The 21537-nt window shown below is 37.3% G+C and overlaps 1 protein-coding gene across 16 annotated transcripts in view; it reads right to left on the minus strand.

Annotated features, from left to right (window-relative positions):
- Positions 1-21537, minus strand: part of LOC104419990 (probable serine/threonine-protein kinase PBL1) — a 32055-nt gene that overhangs the window by 2685 nt on the left and 7833 nt on the right. For 3 of the 16 annotated variants that reach the window (XM_039301977.1, XM_039301975.1, XM_039301976.1), the window contains exons 7-11: positions 2072-2206; positions 1196-1395; positions 971-1115; positions 510-646; positions 313-433 (exon numbers count right to left, since the gene is read on the minus strand). In XM_039301977.1, the coding sequence (XP_039157911.1) occupies positions 313-433; positions 510-646; positions 971-1115; positions 1196-1395; positions 2072-2206 (738 nt within the window). Of the gene's footprint in view, positions 1-312; positions 434-509; positions 647-970; positions 1116-1195; positions 1396-2071; positions 2207-3117; positions 3532-4646; positions 4774-4869; positions 4998-5235; positions 5593-5709; positions 5866-9842; positions 10057-10146; positions 10344-10433; positions 10611-19138; positions 19179-19258; positions 19459-21537 lie in introns of those variants that run through there. The other 13 variants (XM_039301972.1, XM_039301971.1, XM_018862703.2 and 10 more) reach the window with 13 other exon arrangements.

Genomic DNA, 21537 nt, shown 5'->3' on the forward strand with positions numbered 1-21537 from the left:
ATGATTTCCCTTATAAGTCAGTCTGCTGGGGCTGGATATTGCAAGTTGGGTATACTCTCTCGAGAAGATAGTGGAAACAACAAACAAATCTAAGGTTATCAGGATTTTACAAGTGGGGGGTTAGATACATACTTACATATTGCTGACGTTCATTTCATTAAGTAGGATCAGACTCTCACATTGGCCTAACAAATCAATATCCTACTAGATCTGAGTTATACGTTAAATTTTGGATAACAAGATCCTAATTGGGATATTAATGACCAAGCACAATGGCAGCAAAAATAAACACGTAGAGTTGAAACTAGATACCTTCAGGATGGAATTCATTATAGCCGAAAAATCTGTGAAGATTTAAAAGCCTCTTGTATTGTGGCAGAGGAAGAATTCCACCAGTAAACATTCCAAACTCATACCATATTGGGTTGTATTCCTGGATAATGAAGGCACCAAAAACATTATGGAATCTCCACAGACCACAAAAAGAAGCAGAAGTTCTTTTGACAGACCTTGTCAACCATTATATGACTTGGATGGATATTGCGGACTGCATAAGGTAGATCCCGTCCATCCGTGGAGTGAAGAAATTCAAGGAGACAACCAAATCCAAGAGCAACCTTAATTCTCCGCATCCATGTAAAGCTATCTGCATTGCAGTTTTAACATGTTAAAGGGTTACATCTCCCACAAGCTTAAATTGTCAAGGAACAGGCCAACATGCCTGTCAGAATCAGAAAAAAGATTGTTGTTGTCAAACTTTTTTGCTGCAGACTAGCTAAGGTTCTGCATGGTAAAGAAATTTTGGACACGCTATTGCAAGGCAAAAAACACATTGCATCAGTTTCGGAGGTGTCCATGGCCTCTATTTGAACCTGGTCCTTTTCTGTTCCAATTTGAACCCTAGACAGATTTTAGTGCAAGGGACCACCACAATGGCATACTGTTAGATCAAAGAAGAAAAAAATTGTACCATCTTTCAGTAAGTTTTGAGCAGTATCCAAGGAATCAAGATCATACACCACGCCGAGGTTCTCATCTTCACAACAGTAGCCTACCAACTTCACCATACTAGGATGTAGGATGAACTCCGGATGCCGAAGTAAAGTTAGCTCATCCTGAAGACCATTACAGAGTTAACTGAGGCATATTAAAGGCATTGAATTCTGATGGATGAACGATTTCACTCATAGCATACCGTCAATTCTCCCACTCCGGGGGGATAAAGATATATCCCTGACTCCTCCAGTATTTTCACCGTCACTGCTCGCGATTCAATCTTTCCACGATACATTTTGCCAAACTGATAGTTCCCGATAAAATTCTCCACAGAAAACTCATCAGTGAACTGGCTAAGGTCTTCATATGAAAACACTTGCATCTTACCATGCCGTTTTGCTGAAAAGTTTCCATAGATGGTTTGTTAAAAACATGAAATCAACGAACATTTCCACAACACTAAAACTTCATACAACAGATACGACTGCAATCTCCTTTTAAGACTGTTCATGGTTAGCAAAAGGCGCGCACTATCGGCGTCCATGAAAGAAGGCTTTCATTCTTATTCATTTGCGTTGCCAGTAAAAAAAAAGTGAAAGGGGTACAATATGTCATTATGCCCACACAATGGAGAAAGACCAACAAGGTTTTGCTTTGATAAACAACAGAACATTCCTTCTGATTGCGACATGGTCACCACAGCATGGCCAGATAACCCGTCCCCCCATAGTGGATACGCAATTTGATTCATGCGGTATACTTCTACAAAATAATCAGTAAAACAACATAAAAGAGAAATTATGGGAAAGGGATTCAATACATGCCTGTGTTTTTTCTATGCACTTTTTTTAAGAAATGCAGGTTGATGTGCAATCACATCAGTCACTGCCACCACGTTCATCAGGATATTCTTCTTAACGTTTATCTTAGTTAAATGTCAATACACCACCTGACCTATTTCTCATCAGTTTTTGCTCTCGATTTTGCTTAAATTGAGAAACTACCGTCCTCTGTTCCTCAATATGAAGAAGAAGAAGAAGAAGAAGAAGAAGAAGAAGAAGAAGAACCATCTTACCTGCTTCAATCAGAATCGTCCTTTTATTAGCTATGCTTGGACAAGGAAGGAATGGGACGGTTCTTCTGATGCCACCAAAATGGTACCAGCTCGAGAGATGAGAATAGAGATCTTTGATAATCCATTTCTTAAAATCTATCAATCCAAATCAAACCAACTCTTACCATAGATATCAATTTGGAGTAATAGAGAAAACATAAAAAATACCAGTCCATTTTTTGCATTCTGTCCCATTGCAGATTATATTCCTGAATTATTTAGAGCAATGAGAAGACACTGAGCACTTGCTTACCACCAGTTATATTGCACCCGATTCCCTTACTTGACGTCTCCTCTTAAGTTAAATTTTCAAAGTACCTCTTAAATAATGACGTTGTCCCTATTCAGTCAAGCCACCACGCCTATCTAACCCAAGTAACTAAGATGTAAACCCAATAAAGAGGCCTGGACAAGCACAAAATACAGCTCCCAAAGCGAGGGAGAAACCGCCTTTCTAGCCTTATTGGTTATTACTTTTCCATGTAATTCATTTGGCTTCCAAAAAGACACTTGGCAGAAAGGACCAACAATATGGAGGCACAGAAAGCAAGAGAAACCCCATGTGCCGGATTACTATTGCATCTATCGAGTCAAAAGTATTAAATGCTCATGAAGCATGCACAACAAATTTACAATGAGAAAATAAGCAAGGAATTTTAAACTATTGACTGTGCACTCGCTAGATCAACTCCTCAAAATGAGTAGCATCAGTACAGTAAATAAAGCTCCTTTGTAGAGAAGTCAAGATATGAATACGTCGAAACTTGTTACCACAGCATAGAATATTGTACTCCAAGACATACCAGTAGAGGAGTTCATGGAGATTGCTATAGTTTAGCTTATGTGCATCCACATATTCTCCAACCACTCATCAAAACTAGCAGCATCAATCCATAGAAAAAAAAGAAAGTAGAATAACAAAACATCCCTCTCAAAAAGGACTTGAAACAATCAACAGATGAACCCGATGTACCAAAAAAAATAAAAAATGAAGAATTCCTGATTACCTTGAAACTTATCCTTCAGTGGATTGGGCAGAGCAACTTCCATAAACAGTTCGTGATCAAAACCCACAGCCTCTTTATCATGCTGAACAATATGCAGCTTCAGCAAACAGCTAACAACTTGCTTCATTGATGGGCGGCGATTGGGGTTACGTTTGATACATTGCATGGCCAGCTTCGTAATCTTTAAACCGTCTTCAAACTTGAACAACAGATTTTCTTTGAGGCTTTCATCCACAAGAGACGATCTAGAGCCCTTGGCTCGCTTTGACCGCTTGTACTCATTTTCGGCCCATTCATAAACACAAGGCGCAGGAGCAGGACTTAATCTGTCCTCCTCTGTACAGACTCTTTTGCAGATCAAACCCAACAATACAACTCCATACGCAAAGACATCAGATTTGTGAGACCATTTGCCTGTTTCGAAAAGTATTAGGGATAAGCAATCAAGAGATGATCAGAAAGGTGAATCAGATAAAATTACTCCATTGTGGAGAAAGAGTTAGAAACTATATGAAGGGTACAGGTTTCTCAGATCATGTCATTGAAGTACCATATGGTTATTTGGTTGCAATTAGAGAGCAAGCACCCTAATATACTAGCCCACATTGCAAATAAAACATCAAAGAAATTGTCATGAGTATGCTGAAACTGATGTTCTGATTGAAATATTACTGTCATGTGGAATTGAAGAGCTTATTTTATTTGATGAATTAGAAATCATACACTACAAACTGTTAGTGCACCATAATAAAGGATGAGCATTTCAAATCATGAATGGTTCGGGAAATTAGTCGTGTGCATTTTGGTCTCTGTTAAACAATGACCAACAATGACAAATGATCAGTCAATATTAACATACGCGAAGAGCTCAGGTGAGCTAAACACGAAGCTGGTTTTGGAGGGACACAGCTCTTGTTTGGCTGATGGACATCTAATTCACATGCCACCGGTTATACTAAATGCGATTAAGTATCTCTGAAATCATTTCAAGAAAACTTCTGAGGGAACTGAGTCCAAACCCCTCTTGGCATATACACAAGTTTCATAGCAACGAGCTAGTCTAACTTGGAATTGATAACCTTTTTCATCGAGATCTAGATTCATTAAAAACATTGCAAAGTAGTATGGACATTGCTAGCAAGAGCAACCTCCTGTGCTATGTTCTGTCGAAAGCTTCTCAAAATATAGTCATCCAAAATTGCCTGGGTTCATGTAGTATGGTCAATATAATCAATCACACTCGATTTCCGCAGCTCTGATCTCTCATAGAATCAATCACACTCGAATTACCAATGAATAGGTAAAAGCTCAAATCCAAACAACTAGACATGCTATCTCCCATATGTTTAACAAAAACTGAGTGAACAATTTGTGCATGTGTTGCAGATATAACTCTTTATAGATATCACTTCAGCATAACCTAAGACCAGTATCAGGAAACGTGGGGAAACAGGGTTATTAGCAGGAACCCGAGGTGTTAATCCTTTGACAAAGCCAAAAAAAAGGCAGACGATATAGATGAGAGATACCATGATTATCAAAACTTGGATCCATGTATCCATGACAGCCTTTAGAATCTTCATCTATGAGGAATGACCTATCGGTGAAATATCCACCTGAAAGCATGCTGAAGTCATATAACACTGCATTGTAATCCTGCAAAACCCCCCGAAAGAAAAGGTATGCCATGAAAATTATTTAAGATAAATGGCCAAAAAGCCAACAAGACGTTCTTTCATTAAAAGGACAAACCTGGTCAATCATTACATGGGCAGCATCCAAATTACGAACCAGCAAAGGTAGGTCAAAAGAATGAAGGAACGCAAGAAAGTTAGCGAGTCCTAAAGCAGCTCTGATCCTCTGGTGCCAAGCAAAGCTAACTACAAATAGCCGGAAAATGATCATCGTCTATGTTAAACATAAGGACAATCATGGACAATCTGCAAGGGAAATTCAGCACAAAGGGGAAGAAATCTTGATTTTGCCAATTGCTCCTATAGATAACACTATGTCAACACTAGTATTGAATCACAATAAGCATAGATGATTGACCGCGTGGGCAAGGAAGGAGTTATTTGCTCAGTGACACGTCTAATTATGTATTGAATGAAGTACCACCTTTGGTGACAAGATTGTGGAGTGTGTCCAGAGGATTCAGGTCGTAAACACAAGCAAAATATCCTTCCAAATAAGTGTAACAAAGGCACTTGACTATGTTTGGGTGAAGATCATGCAGTCCCGACTCAGTCAACCACTTGTGCATATAAGATTCTTCCCGGAAGCTGCGTGCAACTGCCCCTGGTCTGATCAGAGATTTGTCCTCCGATATCTTCACCGTGACCTTCTTTCCCTCATAATCTCCTCGGTAGACTTTGCCTAATTGGAAACTGCCGATGTAGTTTTCTTCACTAAAGCCGTTTGTAATCTCTTCAATAAGACTATAAGGACAAGTCGTCCAGTGATCGGGAAACATACCTGAAAAATATTCACCACACAATTTTCAACAACAGAAAAGGCATCGATTTTGTTTTTTCTCTCCTTTTCCTTGTTTGGCAGTAAGTATACAAAGGGTAGAGAAACCAGAAATCTCACTCGGGAGTTTGATAAGACTTTGCTCTTCGGGCACTTGAAGAGTGTGTAACACATATGATTAACGTCCGGAGCAGAGCTTCTGCTCTATCACAAGGAGGATGGGGCAACTCCAACCAAGTTGTTGCAAGGGCAAGAAAGGAACAGTACTGTTAGCTGCTATAGCAGAGATAAGGTCAGAATTCATAAATGTAGATTTTGGTGAATCTCTAGCCAAAGGAAAGAGGAGGACGAGAATGACAATAGAATGCGGAAACTTCAACAATGCAATCCAAAAAGATATCGGTTGGCGACAATCCCATCATAGGACAACCTCGTATACTTTTAAACTAGGAAACTTATCGTTATTATCACTATGATATTGTTATTGAAATCTAAGTTTAAATTTCCTAAAAAGGTGAGATAAGATTTTCCTACGGTGTCTTTTTTTGACTGGATAGAATAAATGGAAAGTTTATTACTAAAAATAAATTGAGTGCAAGATATATATTCAATTCGAAACTTTATCATCATCTCGAGTTTGACGTGATATGTGGCATGATATAAGATATGCTTTGTTCGATTTAGTACTCGATACTAATTTGATTCGACCTTTTAGTATTTGTAACTATTTAGGGAGTACCATAAAAAGGCAAGAATGAAATATACATAATAGATTTCTAAGTGCTTATAGTTAAATAAATGCTTGCAGATTCAGAATTGTTACTGAATCAGACTATTTGTATACATATTACATCTATACAATATATGTTTCTATACATGTGTTAGAATCGTGAATATTTTGTAGCTATATATAAGGAAAGAAACTGATTAGGGTTTCGTAGCTTGTACAGGCATGTAAAGGAAGAAACATAATTAGGGTTTCGTAAAACGAAGGAATGGTGGAGAATCTCGGCTGCTAATGGGGTCAGGAACTCAAACCCTATTATTCCAATGAAAGCAATAATAGATCCTCAAACCGCAAAGCACATAAATTCACACAAACCATGTAACTTCTTAGCTCCCGCATAGGAACAACTCTTCAGATTCGAAGACCCAAAGAACAAAGAACTTGATGTCTCAATTCATTGGCGTCCAATTCAGACGCGGCATCTCAAGAAAGGAAACAATGGTCCGATGCCAAAGTAACTAATTGAAGCAAGCAAAGCGTCTGGAATGTGGGATGGATGGACCCAAGAGAAAAAAAAATCTCTAAGTAATCAGCATTGCAAATTTGTGGAGAGAAGTGTGATTACTAGTTCTCCTGTTTGTAAAATTCGATTCGAAAGATGAAATGATGGTCCCCCATTTTCATGTCTATGTGTATCGATGGAAGATTTTTCTACTTTACCTTGAATGAAAACTGTTGTAATTTAAGCCTGAATAATCAAATTTAAATCGAAGACTTGACCATTGAGTTAATCTCTTTGAGAAATGCCCCTCCCTTAATTTTCAAACTGCTACTGAACCTTGCTATTAGATGCTTAATGGGAAAAAAAGAAAAAAGAAAAAAGAAAAAAGAAAAAAACTTGTGTTAATAGATCACTTGACAGGGATTATTATCTAATAGTAACTGCGACGAAACAGACCATTTAGGCTTGATATATCCTCCTTCTTTAGTTATCAAATTATGCTTATAATGAAAAAAAATTTGCAGAGATGATAAGAAGTAGCTCTTTACTTCAAAATAGGATAAAAAAGTCAGTAAAAACAAACCCATTTCCTCAAGCCCAAAAGCCCATGTACTCACCTTAGTTAGTCCACAGTTACCATCAGTTCACAATAACACCTCAATTGGCCCAACTACTTTTGATTTTTTTGGTATTGAAATTGGCCCAACTAATTTACCCTCAATTCCCGAACAAATAATAATAATAATAATAATAATAATAATAATAATAATAATAATAATAATAATAAATGCTCGACATGGAAAAACCCTACAAACTTAACAAAGATATATTACCAAACTAGCCTCACAGTGAAAATTTAATTTTCGAAAGAAATGCCAATGTTGGATGAAAGAAGTAACAGTCAATCGTTTACATATTTTTACCATACGATATTTTATAGTATACAACTTCTTGTCATTATATATTTCTGTTGATTAATTACACCTTTGTCAAGTAAAGAGACAAATTGCACAATGCAAATTCGGAAATATATACCTATTGGTGACATATTATCAAAACGAGGCTCTATATTTCCTTCTATATCCAACCGGTTCTTGGGCTCGAAAATGCTTCTTTGAGTTTTTGAACAATTGCTGTCTTGGGATGCAAGAAGTTATTGCGTTGATTTAGTATTACGTACCAAACTGATTTCAATTTTTAAATATAGGTTTAAACACAGAAACACAAACATCAGATCCACCAATTGCCAATCAAAACAATCACAATGTTAGTATAACTACACATGAGAGAAATCAGGGGAAAGATTGAGCTTTGAACCATTCGAACTAGTGAGTAATAAATAAAATTAGGTGTGGTGCGCATGCCAATTCCGCACATAATGCCTTAGACGAATACATTACACCACCCCAGTGTACCGCATTCAACTTCAATTGCAATTGAAGCTGAGCGCTTTTGCGTGCTTTTTAACAATGCGTTGTTTCATCGTTCGGTTTCACCACTCGCCTCATGCTAGGGTGATCACAAGGTGAGCTCTCGATACATTGTATCTCTGACCTTGTGATGTTAGGTCCATTCGAATAGAATCCCGAGTTCGCTTCTAGGCTGGCGTGCACCAAGGAGCATTTCATCTTGTCATTTGACCCCGCGATTTCTCCTAATACTCCTTGGCCCAGTCATCAGGACAATGTCCGTGTGAGTACTTAAAGGGCCTCACCGTAATCAAATTAAGGAGAACAGCCCCATATGCAAGCACATCGCTTTCTATCAAAGACTTGCGGTTAGCTCAAAAGGATCGACAATCTCTCATCACAGGCCATTCAACTGAAAGAAGCCAATAGTGTGCCCGAGGCCAATATTTGAATGAGACTCCTCGTAACAAGAGCTCCATTTTTACAGTGGTACCACTCTAAAGTCAACATAGGACAACCGACTTGAATGTCAGTTGTACTCCCAAATCTTGTTGATACGAGGAAAGCGCCTGAACCAACTGAAAACTTTGATAGAGTCTAAACAGGATTCAGGTAGCACCTCACATCGGTGTCAACCAAGGTAGTGCCATTTAGTACATCTTCACCTCAAAAGACCTCCCCAAACATATTTCCTAGGACAAATCCACGAGTAGTAACTTAACAGTATGCTTTACTGTTGATAAAAGAAAATTTACTACAAGACCATAAGATTAGACATTGTTCTTCTGATTTGATCATACCGAAAAGCTAGATACACTGTACCGATTGGATATAATTTGAACCTGAACCGTTAATACATATACCTAAACCCAGGTACTTATTTGCTTGCTTTCTGATACTGCAATGGGACTCTGATGAACATTAGTTTACTTTGATAAGCGTACAATAACTCGAGATTCAAGGCTGTAGTTAAGATATTATATCTAACTTCCAGACTTCAGCTTCGTGGAACTGAAGATGAATCTTGTCCAGAAACACAAAAGGCCAAAGGTACAATAAATGCTTATAGTTTATGATGATCTAAAAGAATGAGCACATTTACAGCAAAGTGATGAGATATGCCGCTAGTGGCAACAGGGGTAAAAGATTCAAAGGCATTTACCCAGGACATTTCACAAGCTCAAATACAAGAATGTCCACATGTAAGAATCTTAATGTGATTAATCTTAGTGGTATATATATACTAAAAAACAGAATCCCCAGCTGTGAATTTCCTGACTCAGTGAATGGTAACATATAACCTTGCAATCCAGCATCAGTCTGCTTATAGCAAAGGTCTCATGAGTAAAGGAGATGTGGTCAAACCAAATTCAATTCCCCCAAGGTTAGGATGATATCTCCTTAATTTGATCAAAGTGCATATTGAAATGGTCTATAAGGCCTAGATGCATTTTCCTTTTAACATTCAAAATTTCGAATCCTGTATAAATGCTGTCTGCATACTCACTATCTCTTTAAATATAGCCAAGCATAATTTCTCGAGACTTAATTAAGCACTTAATGTGGTTCCATAATCGGAAAAAGAAAAAACTTAGACTTCGGCTTGATTACTTACCAAGACACCGTATGGTTGATGCCGAGAAAATCAGGGAATGAGACCTAAAAACTTTTCTTTTAGATGTTGCTTCAGCTCTAAATTCCACTATTCTAGAAACAAACCCCTCTTTCTGCGATGCCTTACTCAGTACCCCCATCGATCTATTAGAGAAACGTTGATAGAAAAGGCAGATCCATGGCGAATCAAATGGACAACACTTCCGGGTCTGCGTCTATGCGAACAAACAAAGGCCAAGTCTAAAAATTCGAGCTTCACCAGATCTGAGCTTGCGAAAATGTAAAAAAGCGAAACTTGTCCATACCTGCAAAACCAGGTCGATACTGGGGAATACGGTCGTGAAGCTTTGACTGAAGGCAGCCTGCCTCTTAGTATGGATGGTCACGGACCAGGTTTCATCATCATCTGCTTGGACCTATAACCGCAAAACCAGGTCACGAAACTTTGATTGAAAAGGCAGATCCATGGCAAATCAAACAGACACCACCTCCGAGTCTGCGGCTACATGAACAAACGAAGGCCAAGTCTAAAAATTCGAGCTTGATCAGATCTGAGATTGCGAAGATGTTAAAAAGCGAAAGTTGTTCATACCTACAAAAGAACCGAGTCTATGGAGGGGGAGAGAGAGAGACTTTTGGCAACAGAGTCGACCCAGGAGAAGGAGAAGGAGAAGGAGAAGGAGAAGGAGATGGAGATGGAGATGGAGATGGAGAGAGAGAGACCGATGCAGGCGGAGGGAGAGCTGCATCGAAGAGAGATGGAGAGAGAGAGACCGATGCAGGCGGAGAGAGAGATGCATCGGAGAGAGGGCTTGGAGAGAGAAAGGCTAACCCTACACGTCTACCGGATATTACAAAAACAGACAAAATCTTCCACTTCCCACTATTCATCGTAAAAATCTATCGATGGATCGGCTCTAGCCCAAAATGGAAATGCGTTATTGGGCTCGCGCAAATTTGATATAGACAAAATCTACCACTCCCATTATTCATCCTAAAATCCATCGTAAGCTTAGATGGGTCGGCTCTAGCCCCAAATTGGAAATGCCTTATTGGGCTCACATGATAGTTATATAAGGATTTGCTATATACATAGGCCCTGTTTGAAGCATTTGAAATGCTCTTTGAGGCTTTAAAGGGGTTTGACCATATGGTATGGCGTTTGGTTCAAGTTTTTGGGGACTTTGGGGGAGATGCAATTGCATCTCCAAAGGGCTTCAAAGGGCTTCGGGGGAATGGAGGGGTTGAGGTCCATTGGAAAGTTGCATTTTTTGAATGCAACTTCTGGTGTTATTCATCTTTCCGGTGGAGAAGCCGATTGGAGGCTGACAATCGCCAGCTAAGGAGTCGCGCGAATCGCCTGAATAAAAATAAAAGGTATTTGCATTTCTACAAATACATTCCCCAAAAGCCGGACCAAACGGGTCCATAGTCTATCCACGAATTGTGTCTTTAGATCTGTAAGGTCGTAAAAGAAATGTCCCGAAACTTGTCGGTAGCATTTCTAGATTGACCTCCATGGCGTAAATTGATAGACCGTTGAGTGGGCCATTTTATTCGAAGCAATCAAAGTTAAAACTTTTGGTCATTCCTCCAACCCAAAAATGCTTCCAGATTAAATTAACTTGAGAAACATCTAGATAAGGCGATTGTTCAATTTTAGAATCCATTATCAAATTAAAAGATTGCACGTGACTAAATGCACATACTTGGGTAATAAATGCTTTTCCTTTTTTTATGAATCTTGCAACGATGACAATTTAATTTAAACGCAACACGAAATGGTTATGATGATATAAAATATTAAAATATTTGAAGAATCAAATCGTAGACGAGTTTCTTTTATAATTTTCTCGAAAAATAACATAATTTTTTTTAATGATTTATAAATTTACATTATCATATGATGCAAGTTAAGCATTCGAACTTTGTTTTGTTTTAAAAAAGCAAGATTCGCATGAATTAAGTTATAAAATGAAAAATTCGTTTATATTAAAATACACATTCCAATCTTGCACTACACGTCCTTGTGATAAATTGGCATGTTATTAGCGTACAAAAACTCATGCCTTATATTCAATAATTTACTCGAGTGTGTGAAATGATTAGCGTGACATGCAACACATTACAAACTTAACAAAAACAAATAAACATAATGGCCTTATAATGAAAATTTAAATTTTGAATGAAAAGTACAAAATGCCAATGTTTGATGAAAAAAGTCAAACAATTTTTTTATCATTTAATATTTTATATTATAAAATGTGTTGTCATTATATATTACTATTGATTAATCACACAATGTAAAGTAAAAATACAAATTGCACAACATAAATATCTAATGAGTGTTAATGTTGTGGAAGATTGGGCTGCACGTGCTCATAGAAGAAAAGAACTTCCGGGAAATTTGCTTGTGTCCCCACCCTAGGCCCTTTGGGCTTTCCTCTGCAATGATGGTCCTGTTTTGGGCTTTGTTGGCTAAGCCTAGCTTTAGGAGACAACTAAAAGTATCTTTGTTTATGAAGGGAGGAGAGAGAGAGAGGGAGAGACTTTTGGCCATGGATGGAGAAGGAACAAAGTCGATGTGATTGCTCCTTTTCATATCTTGAATACAAAACAAAACGAAATAAAATATGATATAATGATATTAGCACGGCTTAAGGTCAATATATTTAACCAATTAATTGGAAATTGAAGTGCCAAACATTTAATATGTTATAATTATGCATTGTCAATATGGTCTATTGAATATCATGATTATGAAGTCCTAGACCAATTTATTTCTTTGTGTGTCATTTCGAGTATATACTTAGTAGAAAATACTGATCACATGAATCAAGATAAAAGCTATTATCAAAATATATGTACAATGGTAACTTCTTCTTTAAGGATTGTCTCTAAGAGTGACTTATAAGATCCTAGATTGCATGAAAAAAAATCAAATGATTCTCCTCTCAAATTGTGCTTATACTTTACGCTCCAGTCAATCTGCTTCCAATTAGGATTAATATTTGCCTCACTTGATACCATGAGTTTTGGTACAAGAAAAAGAAACATTAGCTTTGGTGAGCTTCAATATTGAAGACCGTAATATTTTTGTGACACTTCATATTAAGTATTTTCTTGAAAGACCGTAATATTTTTGTGACACTTCATATTAAGTATTTTCTTGAAGCTTTCAAGTATATTTTCTTAATATTACATTCATAGTTAATACCCTAAAAAACCCTAAACTAGTATACATGTGACAAATTTACTCTGACTAGTACCCCAAACTAATTTATTTGATCATAAAAAACTCAAAACTAGTAAATTTGTGGTACTATCCGCTAAATTGGATTTATACCACAAAAAAATCATAAAAATTATAAACTATGATAAAGGGAACATGAAATCCCAAATTGGTATCTTGGTCAATTGTTATATGTCATTTAAATTAATAATTTGATAATAAAATTTAACGAAAACTAACATAGGGTAAATTTGTCACAAGTAAACCGGTTTGGAGTCTTTGGTAGTTAAAAAAATAGCATGGGGTAAACTTATAACATGTGTACTAGTTTGAGATTTTTCAAGGTATTAACCCATTACATTAATATGGCTAGTTACAAATAAAATTTCTTATTTAATATAACAACGATAATAAATAAAATTCTAATTGGTAATGAGTTTCTATAATTTACATTATCATATGATGCAAGTTAAGCATTCCAATTTTTTTTAAAGCAAGATTCGCATGAATTAATTAATAATTTGACAAATTGGTTTATATTAAACTACACTACACATTCCAATTTTGCACTACAAGTCTTTGCGATATACCGGTATGTTATTAGTATACAAAAACTCAAGCCTTATGTTCAAGAATTCACTCGAGTGTGTGAAATGATTAGCGTGATATGCAACACGCTACAAACTTAACAAAAGCATATAATTATAATGGCTATATAGTGAAAATTTAATTTTTGAATGAAAAGTACAAAATGCCAATGTTGGATGAAAAAAAATGAATCTTTTACAATTTTTTTATCATTTAATATTTTATATTATAAAACTTGTTGTCATTAAATATTGCTATTGATTAATCACACAATGTTAAGTAAAAATATAAATTGCACAACATAAATGTCCAATGAGTGCTAATGTTGTGGCAGATCGGGTTGCATGTGCCCATAAAAGAAAAGAACTTCTGGAAAATTGGCTTCTTTCCCCACCCTAGGCCCTTTAGGCTCTCCTCTACAATAATAGCCCGGTTTTGGGCTCTGCTAGCTAAGCCCAGCTTTTGTGTACCCAAAAAAAAAAAAAGCCAAATATATACACATTGGTGCCACATTATCAAATTGAATTTTTTAAAGCACAACCTCTTGTCATTACATATTGCTGTTCTTGGGTTCGAAAATGTTTTTTTAAGTTTTAAAAAACTGTTGTCTTGAATGCAGGAAATTATTGTATTAATTTAGTAATGTATCGAACTGAATATAAAAATTTAAATACTACAAAATTCACAAGCCACCAATCATTTTTGTTAAATCAAATTCAATCTAGTATACACAATATGTTTATAAATTTGAATGCGTATGTACATACATTTGTTTTGTTTCATAAAACTATTGTAGGAAGGGAAGTTTGATATTTCTTTTATGTCAAATAATAGGCACTGATTGTTTTATAAAATTTTGAGTGGCACGAATAAATAAAGAAATCTCAAGAAACGCATGTATTTTATGTTCATGCTTCTTACTATATCAGAATTTCTGTCCAGCTACAAGTTGGCATGATATTTCCATATTGAAGGCATGCTTTACTCATGCTTTACTCTTACTTCTACGTACCCAAAAATGTTGGATTCCTCTTTGTTCTAATTAACTTGACGATGAGCGTCGACTTAATTTTCTGTTTTTCTAGTTGATTTAGGTTCCATACACAATTTCAAACGAGAGGCTCTTTTACAAAGACTAAATTTTTCAATACAGGTTGAAACACCATGATGCAAATATGCAGAAACATAGGGTCTATTTGGTAACGCTTTTGTTATGAGAAATAATTTCTTTTAAAAAATAATCTTTTTCTATCTCTATTACCCGAAACAATTTCTTTGGGAAGAAAACGTGTTTGGTAACTATACAAAATTTCTATTTTCAGAATGAAAAAAGAATAAAAATGCTGATTCACAAACTTTTTTGTAATGTAGAATTTCTTTTAACTTTTTTTTATTCTTCTTTACCGCCGTTGTCTATTGCCGCCTATAACGCCGACTACCGCCCGCCATCGACCACCGCCATCGTCGATCGTGGTAGGTTGGTAGGCGGCGATGGATGGCAATCGGCAGTGGTTGGCCGATGGGCGGGGGGAGGTGGCAGCGGGCCAAAAAGAAGAAAAGAGAAAAAGAAAAAAGAAAAAAATTATTTCTAAAAATTGTTTTCAGGAGCAAAAAGTTATTTTTTTTCTACTTATTATCTCCATTCCAAATCTATTATTCGGCCACTTTTCTATTTTGGAGAATAAAAAAAACTAATTGATGTTATCGAACAAATTTATGTTTTTTTTTTGTTCTAGAAAACATAAAAACATAAATCGAAATAAATAGAAACGTTACCAAACAGAGTCATAAAGATCCCATCCACCAATTGTCGAGTCAAAACAATGTTAGTAAAATTACCCATGAAAAATCACGAGAAAGAGTGAACTTTGATTCTTAAAAAGGTAACAATTAAAATTTGGTATGTTACGCATGCCAATTCCGCACGTAATGCCTCGAACAAATAAATTACACCACCACAAGGTACCGCGTTTGACTTCAATTGAAGCCGAGCGCTTTTGCGTGTTTTTCGACAATGCGCAATTTCAGCATTTGGTTTACCACTTGCCTCATGCTAGGGCGATCACGGGGTGAGTACTCAACACATTGCATTGTTAACCTTGTGATCTTAGGTCCGTCCCTCGAATAGAATCCCGGGTCCGCTTCCAGGCTTGCATGCACCGAGGAGCATTTCGTCTTGTCATCTGACCCTGCGATTTTCTCCTCATACATCTTAACCCAATCATCACGAAAAGGTCCTTCCAGGTGCTTATAGGGCCTCTTCGTGATCAAATTAAGTAGAACAACCCCAAACGCAAGCACATCGCTTTCTGTTCTCCCGCCTGTCAAAGGAAAAACTTGAGGTTAACTCGCAGAAAAATGAAACCAAGGCAATCACAAGCGAAACCCTTTTAAAATGATTGACAATCTCTCATCATTGGTCATTCAACCGAAACAAGACAATAGTGTGCCAGAGGCCAATATTTGAACAAGGAGCTCCTTTTATAATGTCAAAGCCTCCCAACATCATCAAAGGACAACCTACTTGGATGTCAATTGTTCTCCCATATCTTTTCACTTTGAGGAAAACGCCTGAGCGAATAATTTCTGAGGAAGTGACCCTCTGAAAACTTTGATAGAGTCTGAGCATGATTCAAGCGGAATGTTAGTGAGATTGGTGTCTTACAAGGAAGTGACGTTTAGTACATCTCCACCCAAAAGACCTCCCCAAAAATCTTTTCCCGGATACATCTACGAGTACTAACTTAACATTATGCTTTCCTATTGAAATAAATACTTAATAATGGGACCATAGCATTAGACATTGTTCTTCTATTTTGATCATACCAAAAAGTTACGGTGTACTAGTTGGATAGAACTTGAACTTTATCTATTGATGCATATAATTAACCTTGGGGATACTTTATGTAACCTGCTTGCTTCCTAATGCCGCAATGTGACATGGATGAACATAAGTCTACTACGATGCTCTGGACATGAATATAGAAAAATGTCACCAGTCCCAGTCTTCCCTGTCAAACCATGTCACAAAAAGAGTATCTCGATGAAGTGCTTCAAGAATCCATTCAGTAATTGGGGATTCTAGGGTATAGTAGGATTTTATATGCTAACTTTCAGACATCAACTTAATGGAACTCTATATGGATCTTGTCCAGAAACACAAAAGGCCAGAGGTTCAGGAAATGCTCAGAGTTTTTGTGGATCTAGTAGAATAACCTCAGCAGTCGAAGTGATGAGACATGTTGATGTTAGCGACATCAGTAGGAGCTTCAAAGTCATTTATCTAGGACATTTCATAAGCTCGATTATAGGAATGTCCAGTCATATCTTAATTTTATTCATCTTAGTCGTATATATGTTGGAGAAACGAATAACTTGCAGCCCCGTATCAGTCTGCCTAATAAAGGTATGTTGAGTGAAGGAGATTCGGTCAAAGAGGGGTCTGTTCCCCCAAGGTTAGGAGGAACATCTCCTTAATTTATCAAGATGGCAATGAAGGTGGACATCATAATGGTCTATCAGGCCTAGGTGCATTTCAATTCCTTTATGAGTGAGGTTTGTATACCTAAGTATCTCCTCAAATTAAGCAGAGTATCATTTCCGGAGAGTAATCGATCATTCAATGTGGTTTGTTAAACATAGAAAAAATCAGACTTAGGCATAATTACTTACGAAGACACTGTATAGGTGATGATGAGAAAATCGGTGCATGAGACCTAAAAACTCTTCTTTTAAATGTCGACTTCAGCTCTAAAGTTGGCTCTTCTAAAAACAGGCCCCTCTTTCTGCAAAACCTTATTCAGGACCTCATCCATCTATTATAGAATCGGAGCTTGGTATTTGCTGTCCCTGCTCTATTGCAGCTGCTCTCACTTTAATTGGTTAAATACTCATACCAAGTCCTGATGACTCGCCTCGTAGATCATATCTTTGTTCTCCTAGATCACCAATCGGCGAGCTGTCTTGCAATTGAGAACAATAGGAAAGAGACAGCATAGATGGATATGACCTGTTTGCGAAATGCACCCTTGACACTACCTACTTTACTCTATTGGTCCGTTGCAAGACAGATTACTCATCATTGGAGACTCAACTGTTCCACAAACAAAGTGAAGCTTCATAACAAGGCGATGATGGGAGGAGTGAGCATAAATTGGATTCTAGATGGAGCCTGGACTTCTATGGAGTATTCAATCTGAGGATTTAGTCATGGAGTTACTGAGAAAAACATCGGGAAAAACTCACCGAGGGAATGAGCACACTCCTAAAATTAATAATTGTTATATTCACTTTACAAGTTTATACTAAGCTAAACAACCATGAAAATGAGAAGAACCTAAAATAATACTATGTTGCTTTTAGAAGCTTATAATTTATAGAATCACTTCATGCTCATTTCTCCCTAAAATATGATGATTTCCCTTATAATTCAGTCTGCTGGGGCTGGATATTGCAAGTTGGGTATACTCTCTCGAGAAGATGGTGGAAACAACAAACAAATCTAAGGTTATCAGGATTTTACGGGGGGGGGTTAGATACATACTTACATAGTGCTGACGTTCATTTCATTAATTAGGATCAGACTCTCACATTAGCCTAAAAAATCAATATCCTACTAGATCTGAGTAATACGTTAAATTTTAGATAACAAGATCCTAATTGGGATATTAATGACCAAGCACAGTGGCAGCAAAAATAAACACGCAGAGTTGAAACTAGATACCTTCAGGATGGAATTCATTATAGCCGTAACCTCTGACAAAATTGTAAAGCTACTTGTATTGTGACAGAGGAAGAATTCCACCAGTAAACATTCCAAACTCATACCATATTGGATTGTATTCCTGGATAATGAAGGCACCAAAAACATTATGGATTCTCACAGACCACAAAAAGAAGCAGAAGTTCTTTCGACAGACCTTGTCAACCATTATATGACTTGGATGTATATTGCGGACTGCATAAGGTAGATCCCGTCCATCCGTGGAGTGAAGAAATTCAAGGAGACAACCAAATCCAAGAGCAACCTTAATTCTCCGCATCCATGTGAAGCTATCTGCATTGCAGTTTTAACATGTTAAAGGGTTACATCTCCCACAGGCTTAAATTGTCAAGGAACAGGCCAACATGCCTGTCAGAATCAGAAAAAAGATTGTTGTTGTCAAACTTTTTTGCTGCAGACTAGCTAAGGTTCTGCTTGGTAAAGAAATTTTGGACACGATATTGCAAGGCAAAAAACACATTGCATCAGTTTCGGAGGTGTCCATGGCCTCTATTTAAACCTAGTGCTTTTCTGTTCCAATTTGAACCCTAGACAGATTTTAGCGCAAGGGACCACCTTAATGGGCATACTGTTAGATCAAAGAAGAAAAAAATTGTACCTTCTTTCAGTAAGTTTTGAGCAGTATCCAAGGAATCAAGATCATACACCACACGATCTTCACAACAGTAGCCTACCAACTTCACCATAGTAGGATGTAGGATGAACTCCGGATGCCGAAGTAAAGTTAGCTCATCCTGAAGACCGTTAAAGAGTTAACTGAGGAATATTAAAGGCATTGAATTCTGATGGATGAACGATTTCACTCTTAGCATACCGTCAATTCTCCCACTCCGGGGGTATAAAAAAATATCTCTGACTCCTCCAATATTTTCACCGTCACTGCTCGCGATTCAATCTTTCCACGATACATTTTGCCAAACTGTAAGTTCCCAATAAAATTCTCCACGGAAAACTCATCAGTGAACTGGCTAAGGTCTTCATATGAAAACGCTTGCATCTTACCATGCCGTTTTGCTGAAAAGTTTCCATAGATGGTTTGTTAAAAACATGAAATCAACGAACCACAACACTAAAACTTCAGACAACAGATACGACTGCAATCTCCTTTTAAGACTGTTCATGGTTAGCAAAAGGCGCGCACTATCGGCGTCCATGAAAGAAGGCTTTCATTCTTAATTCATTTGCGTTGCCAATAAAAAAAGTGAAAGGGGTACAATATGTCATTATGCCCACACACTGGAGAAAGACCAATAAGGTTTTGCTTTGATAAACAACATAACATGCCCTCTGATTGCGACATGGTCACCACAGCATGGCCAGATAACCCGTCTCCCTATAGTGGAACAAAATAATCAGTAAAACAACATAAAAGAGATATTATGGGAAAGGGATTTAATACATGCATGTGTTTTTCCTATGCACTTTTTAAAAAAAATGCAGGTTGATGTGCAACCACAACAGTGTCGGGACAATGGAGCAAGAGATTTGATACGTTGCTCTCGTTGCGATTGAGTCTTTGAGCATCGATTGGAACCTGCTTGTTTGTGAAAGTGATTTTTAAAACGAGGGGTATGGTTAATTGGGTTCATGACTAGAATCGCAACTTAATTAAAAAAAAAAAAATTATCTCATAGCTATTTGATACCCCATCATCGTAAACATTGCAATCCCAATTTCGAGATGGGAAGTGTTTGCTCATGAAAATGGTTGCTTTCGGTATCACAGAATCACTTTCTCTGTGAAATTTCGCACTGCCACCACGTTCATCAGGATATTCTTCTTAACGTTTATCTTAGTTAAATGTCAATACGTCACCTGACCTATTTCTCATCATTTTTTGCTCTCCATTTTGCTTAAATTGAGAAACTACCGTCCTCTCTTCCTCAATATGAACCGTGAAATGTCCAATATATTCATCTTCAGGCATCGTTCCTGCAGTAACTTGAACGTCTTCACTATTCCACCATTGTGGAGGGGCTCAATAATTAAAAGATTTTGGGGGTTGCTAGCCTATTGCGGTATAAAAGATCTCAACCGTGAAATGTCCAATATATTCATCTTCAGGCATCGTTCCTGCAGTAACTTGAACGTCTTCACTATTCCACCATTGTGGAGGGGCTCAATAATTAAAAGATTTTGGGGGTTGCTAGCCTATTGCGGTATAAAAGATCTCAACATGCCTGGAAACATCGCTAAGTCTTCACAATCCTCATGCAAGAAGAAGAAGAAGAAGCCACTAGAAAGGAATGGAACGGTTCTTCTGATGCCCCCAAAATGGTACCAGCTCGAGATGATAATCCATTTCTTAAAATCTACCAATCCAAATCAAACCAACTCTTACCACGTTAGGATGACAAGAAGAAAAATTTACCAAAAGTATTACATGTTAACAAAGGTAGCCCATAGATATCAATTTCGAGTAATAGAGAAAACATATAAAATACCAAGTCCATTTTTTGCATTCTGTCCCATTGCAGATTATATTCCCGAATTATTTAGAGTAATGAGAAGACACCGAGCACTTGCTTACCACCAGTTATATTGCACCCGATTCCCTTACTTGACGTCTCCTCTTAAGTTACATTTTCAAAGTACCTCTTAAATAACGACGTTGTCCCTATTCAGTCAAGCCACCATGCCTATCTAACCCAAGTAACTAAGATATAATCCCAGTAAAGAGGCCTGGACAAGCACAAAATAAAGCTCCCAAAGCGAGGGAGAAACCGTGTTTCTAGCCTCATTGGTTATTAGGTTCCCATGTAATTCATTTGGCTTTCCAAAGGACAGTTTGCCTTGGCAGAAAGGACCAACAATATGGAGGCACAGAAAGCAAGAGAAACCCCATGTGCCGGATCACTATTGCATCTATCGAGTCAAAAGTATTAAATGCTCATGAAGCATGCACAACAAATTTACAATGAGAAAATAAGCAAGGAATTTTAAACTATTGACTGTGCACTCGCTAGATCAACTCCTCAAAATGAGTAGCATCAGTACAGTAAATAAAGCTCCTTGAAGAGAAGTCAAGATATGAATACGTCGAAACTTGTTACCACAGCATAGAATGTTGTACTCCAAGACATACGAGTAGAG

Source organism: Eucalyptus grandis, chromosome 9, assembly GCF_016545825.1.
Source record: "Eucalyptus grandis isolate ANBG69807.140 chromosome 9, ASM1654582v1, whole genome shotgun sequence".
Taxonomy (NCBI): domain Eukaryota; kingdom Viridiplantae; phylum Streptophyta; class Magnoliopsida; order Myrtales; family Myrtaceae; genus Eucalyptus; species Eucalyptus grandis.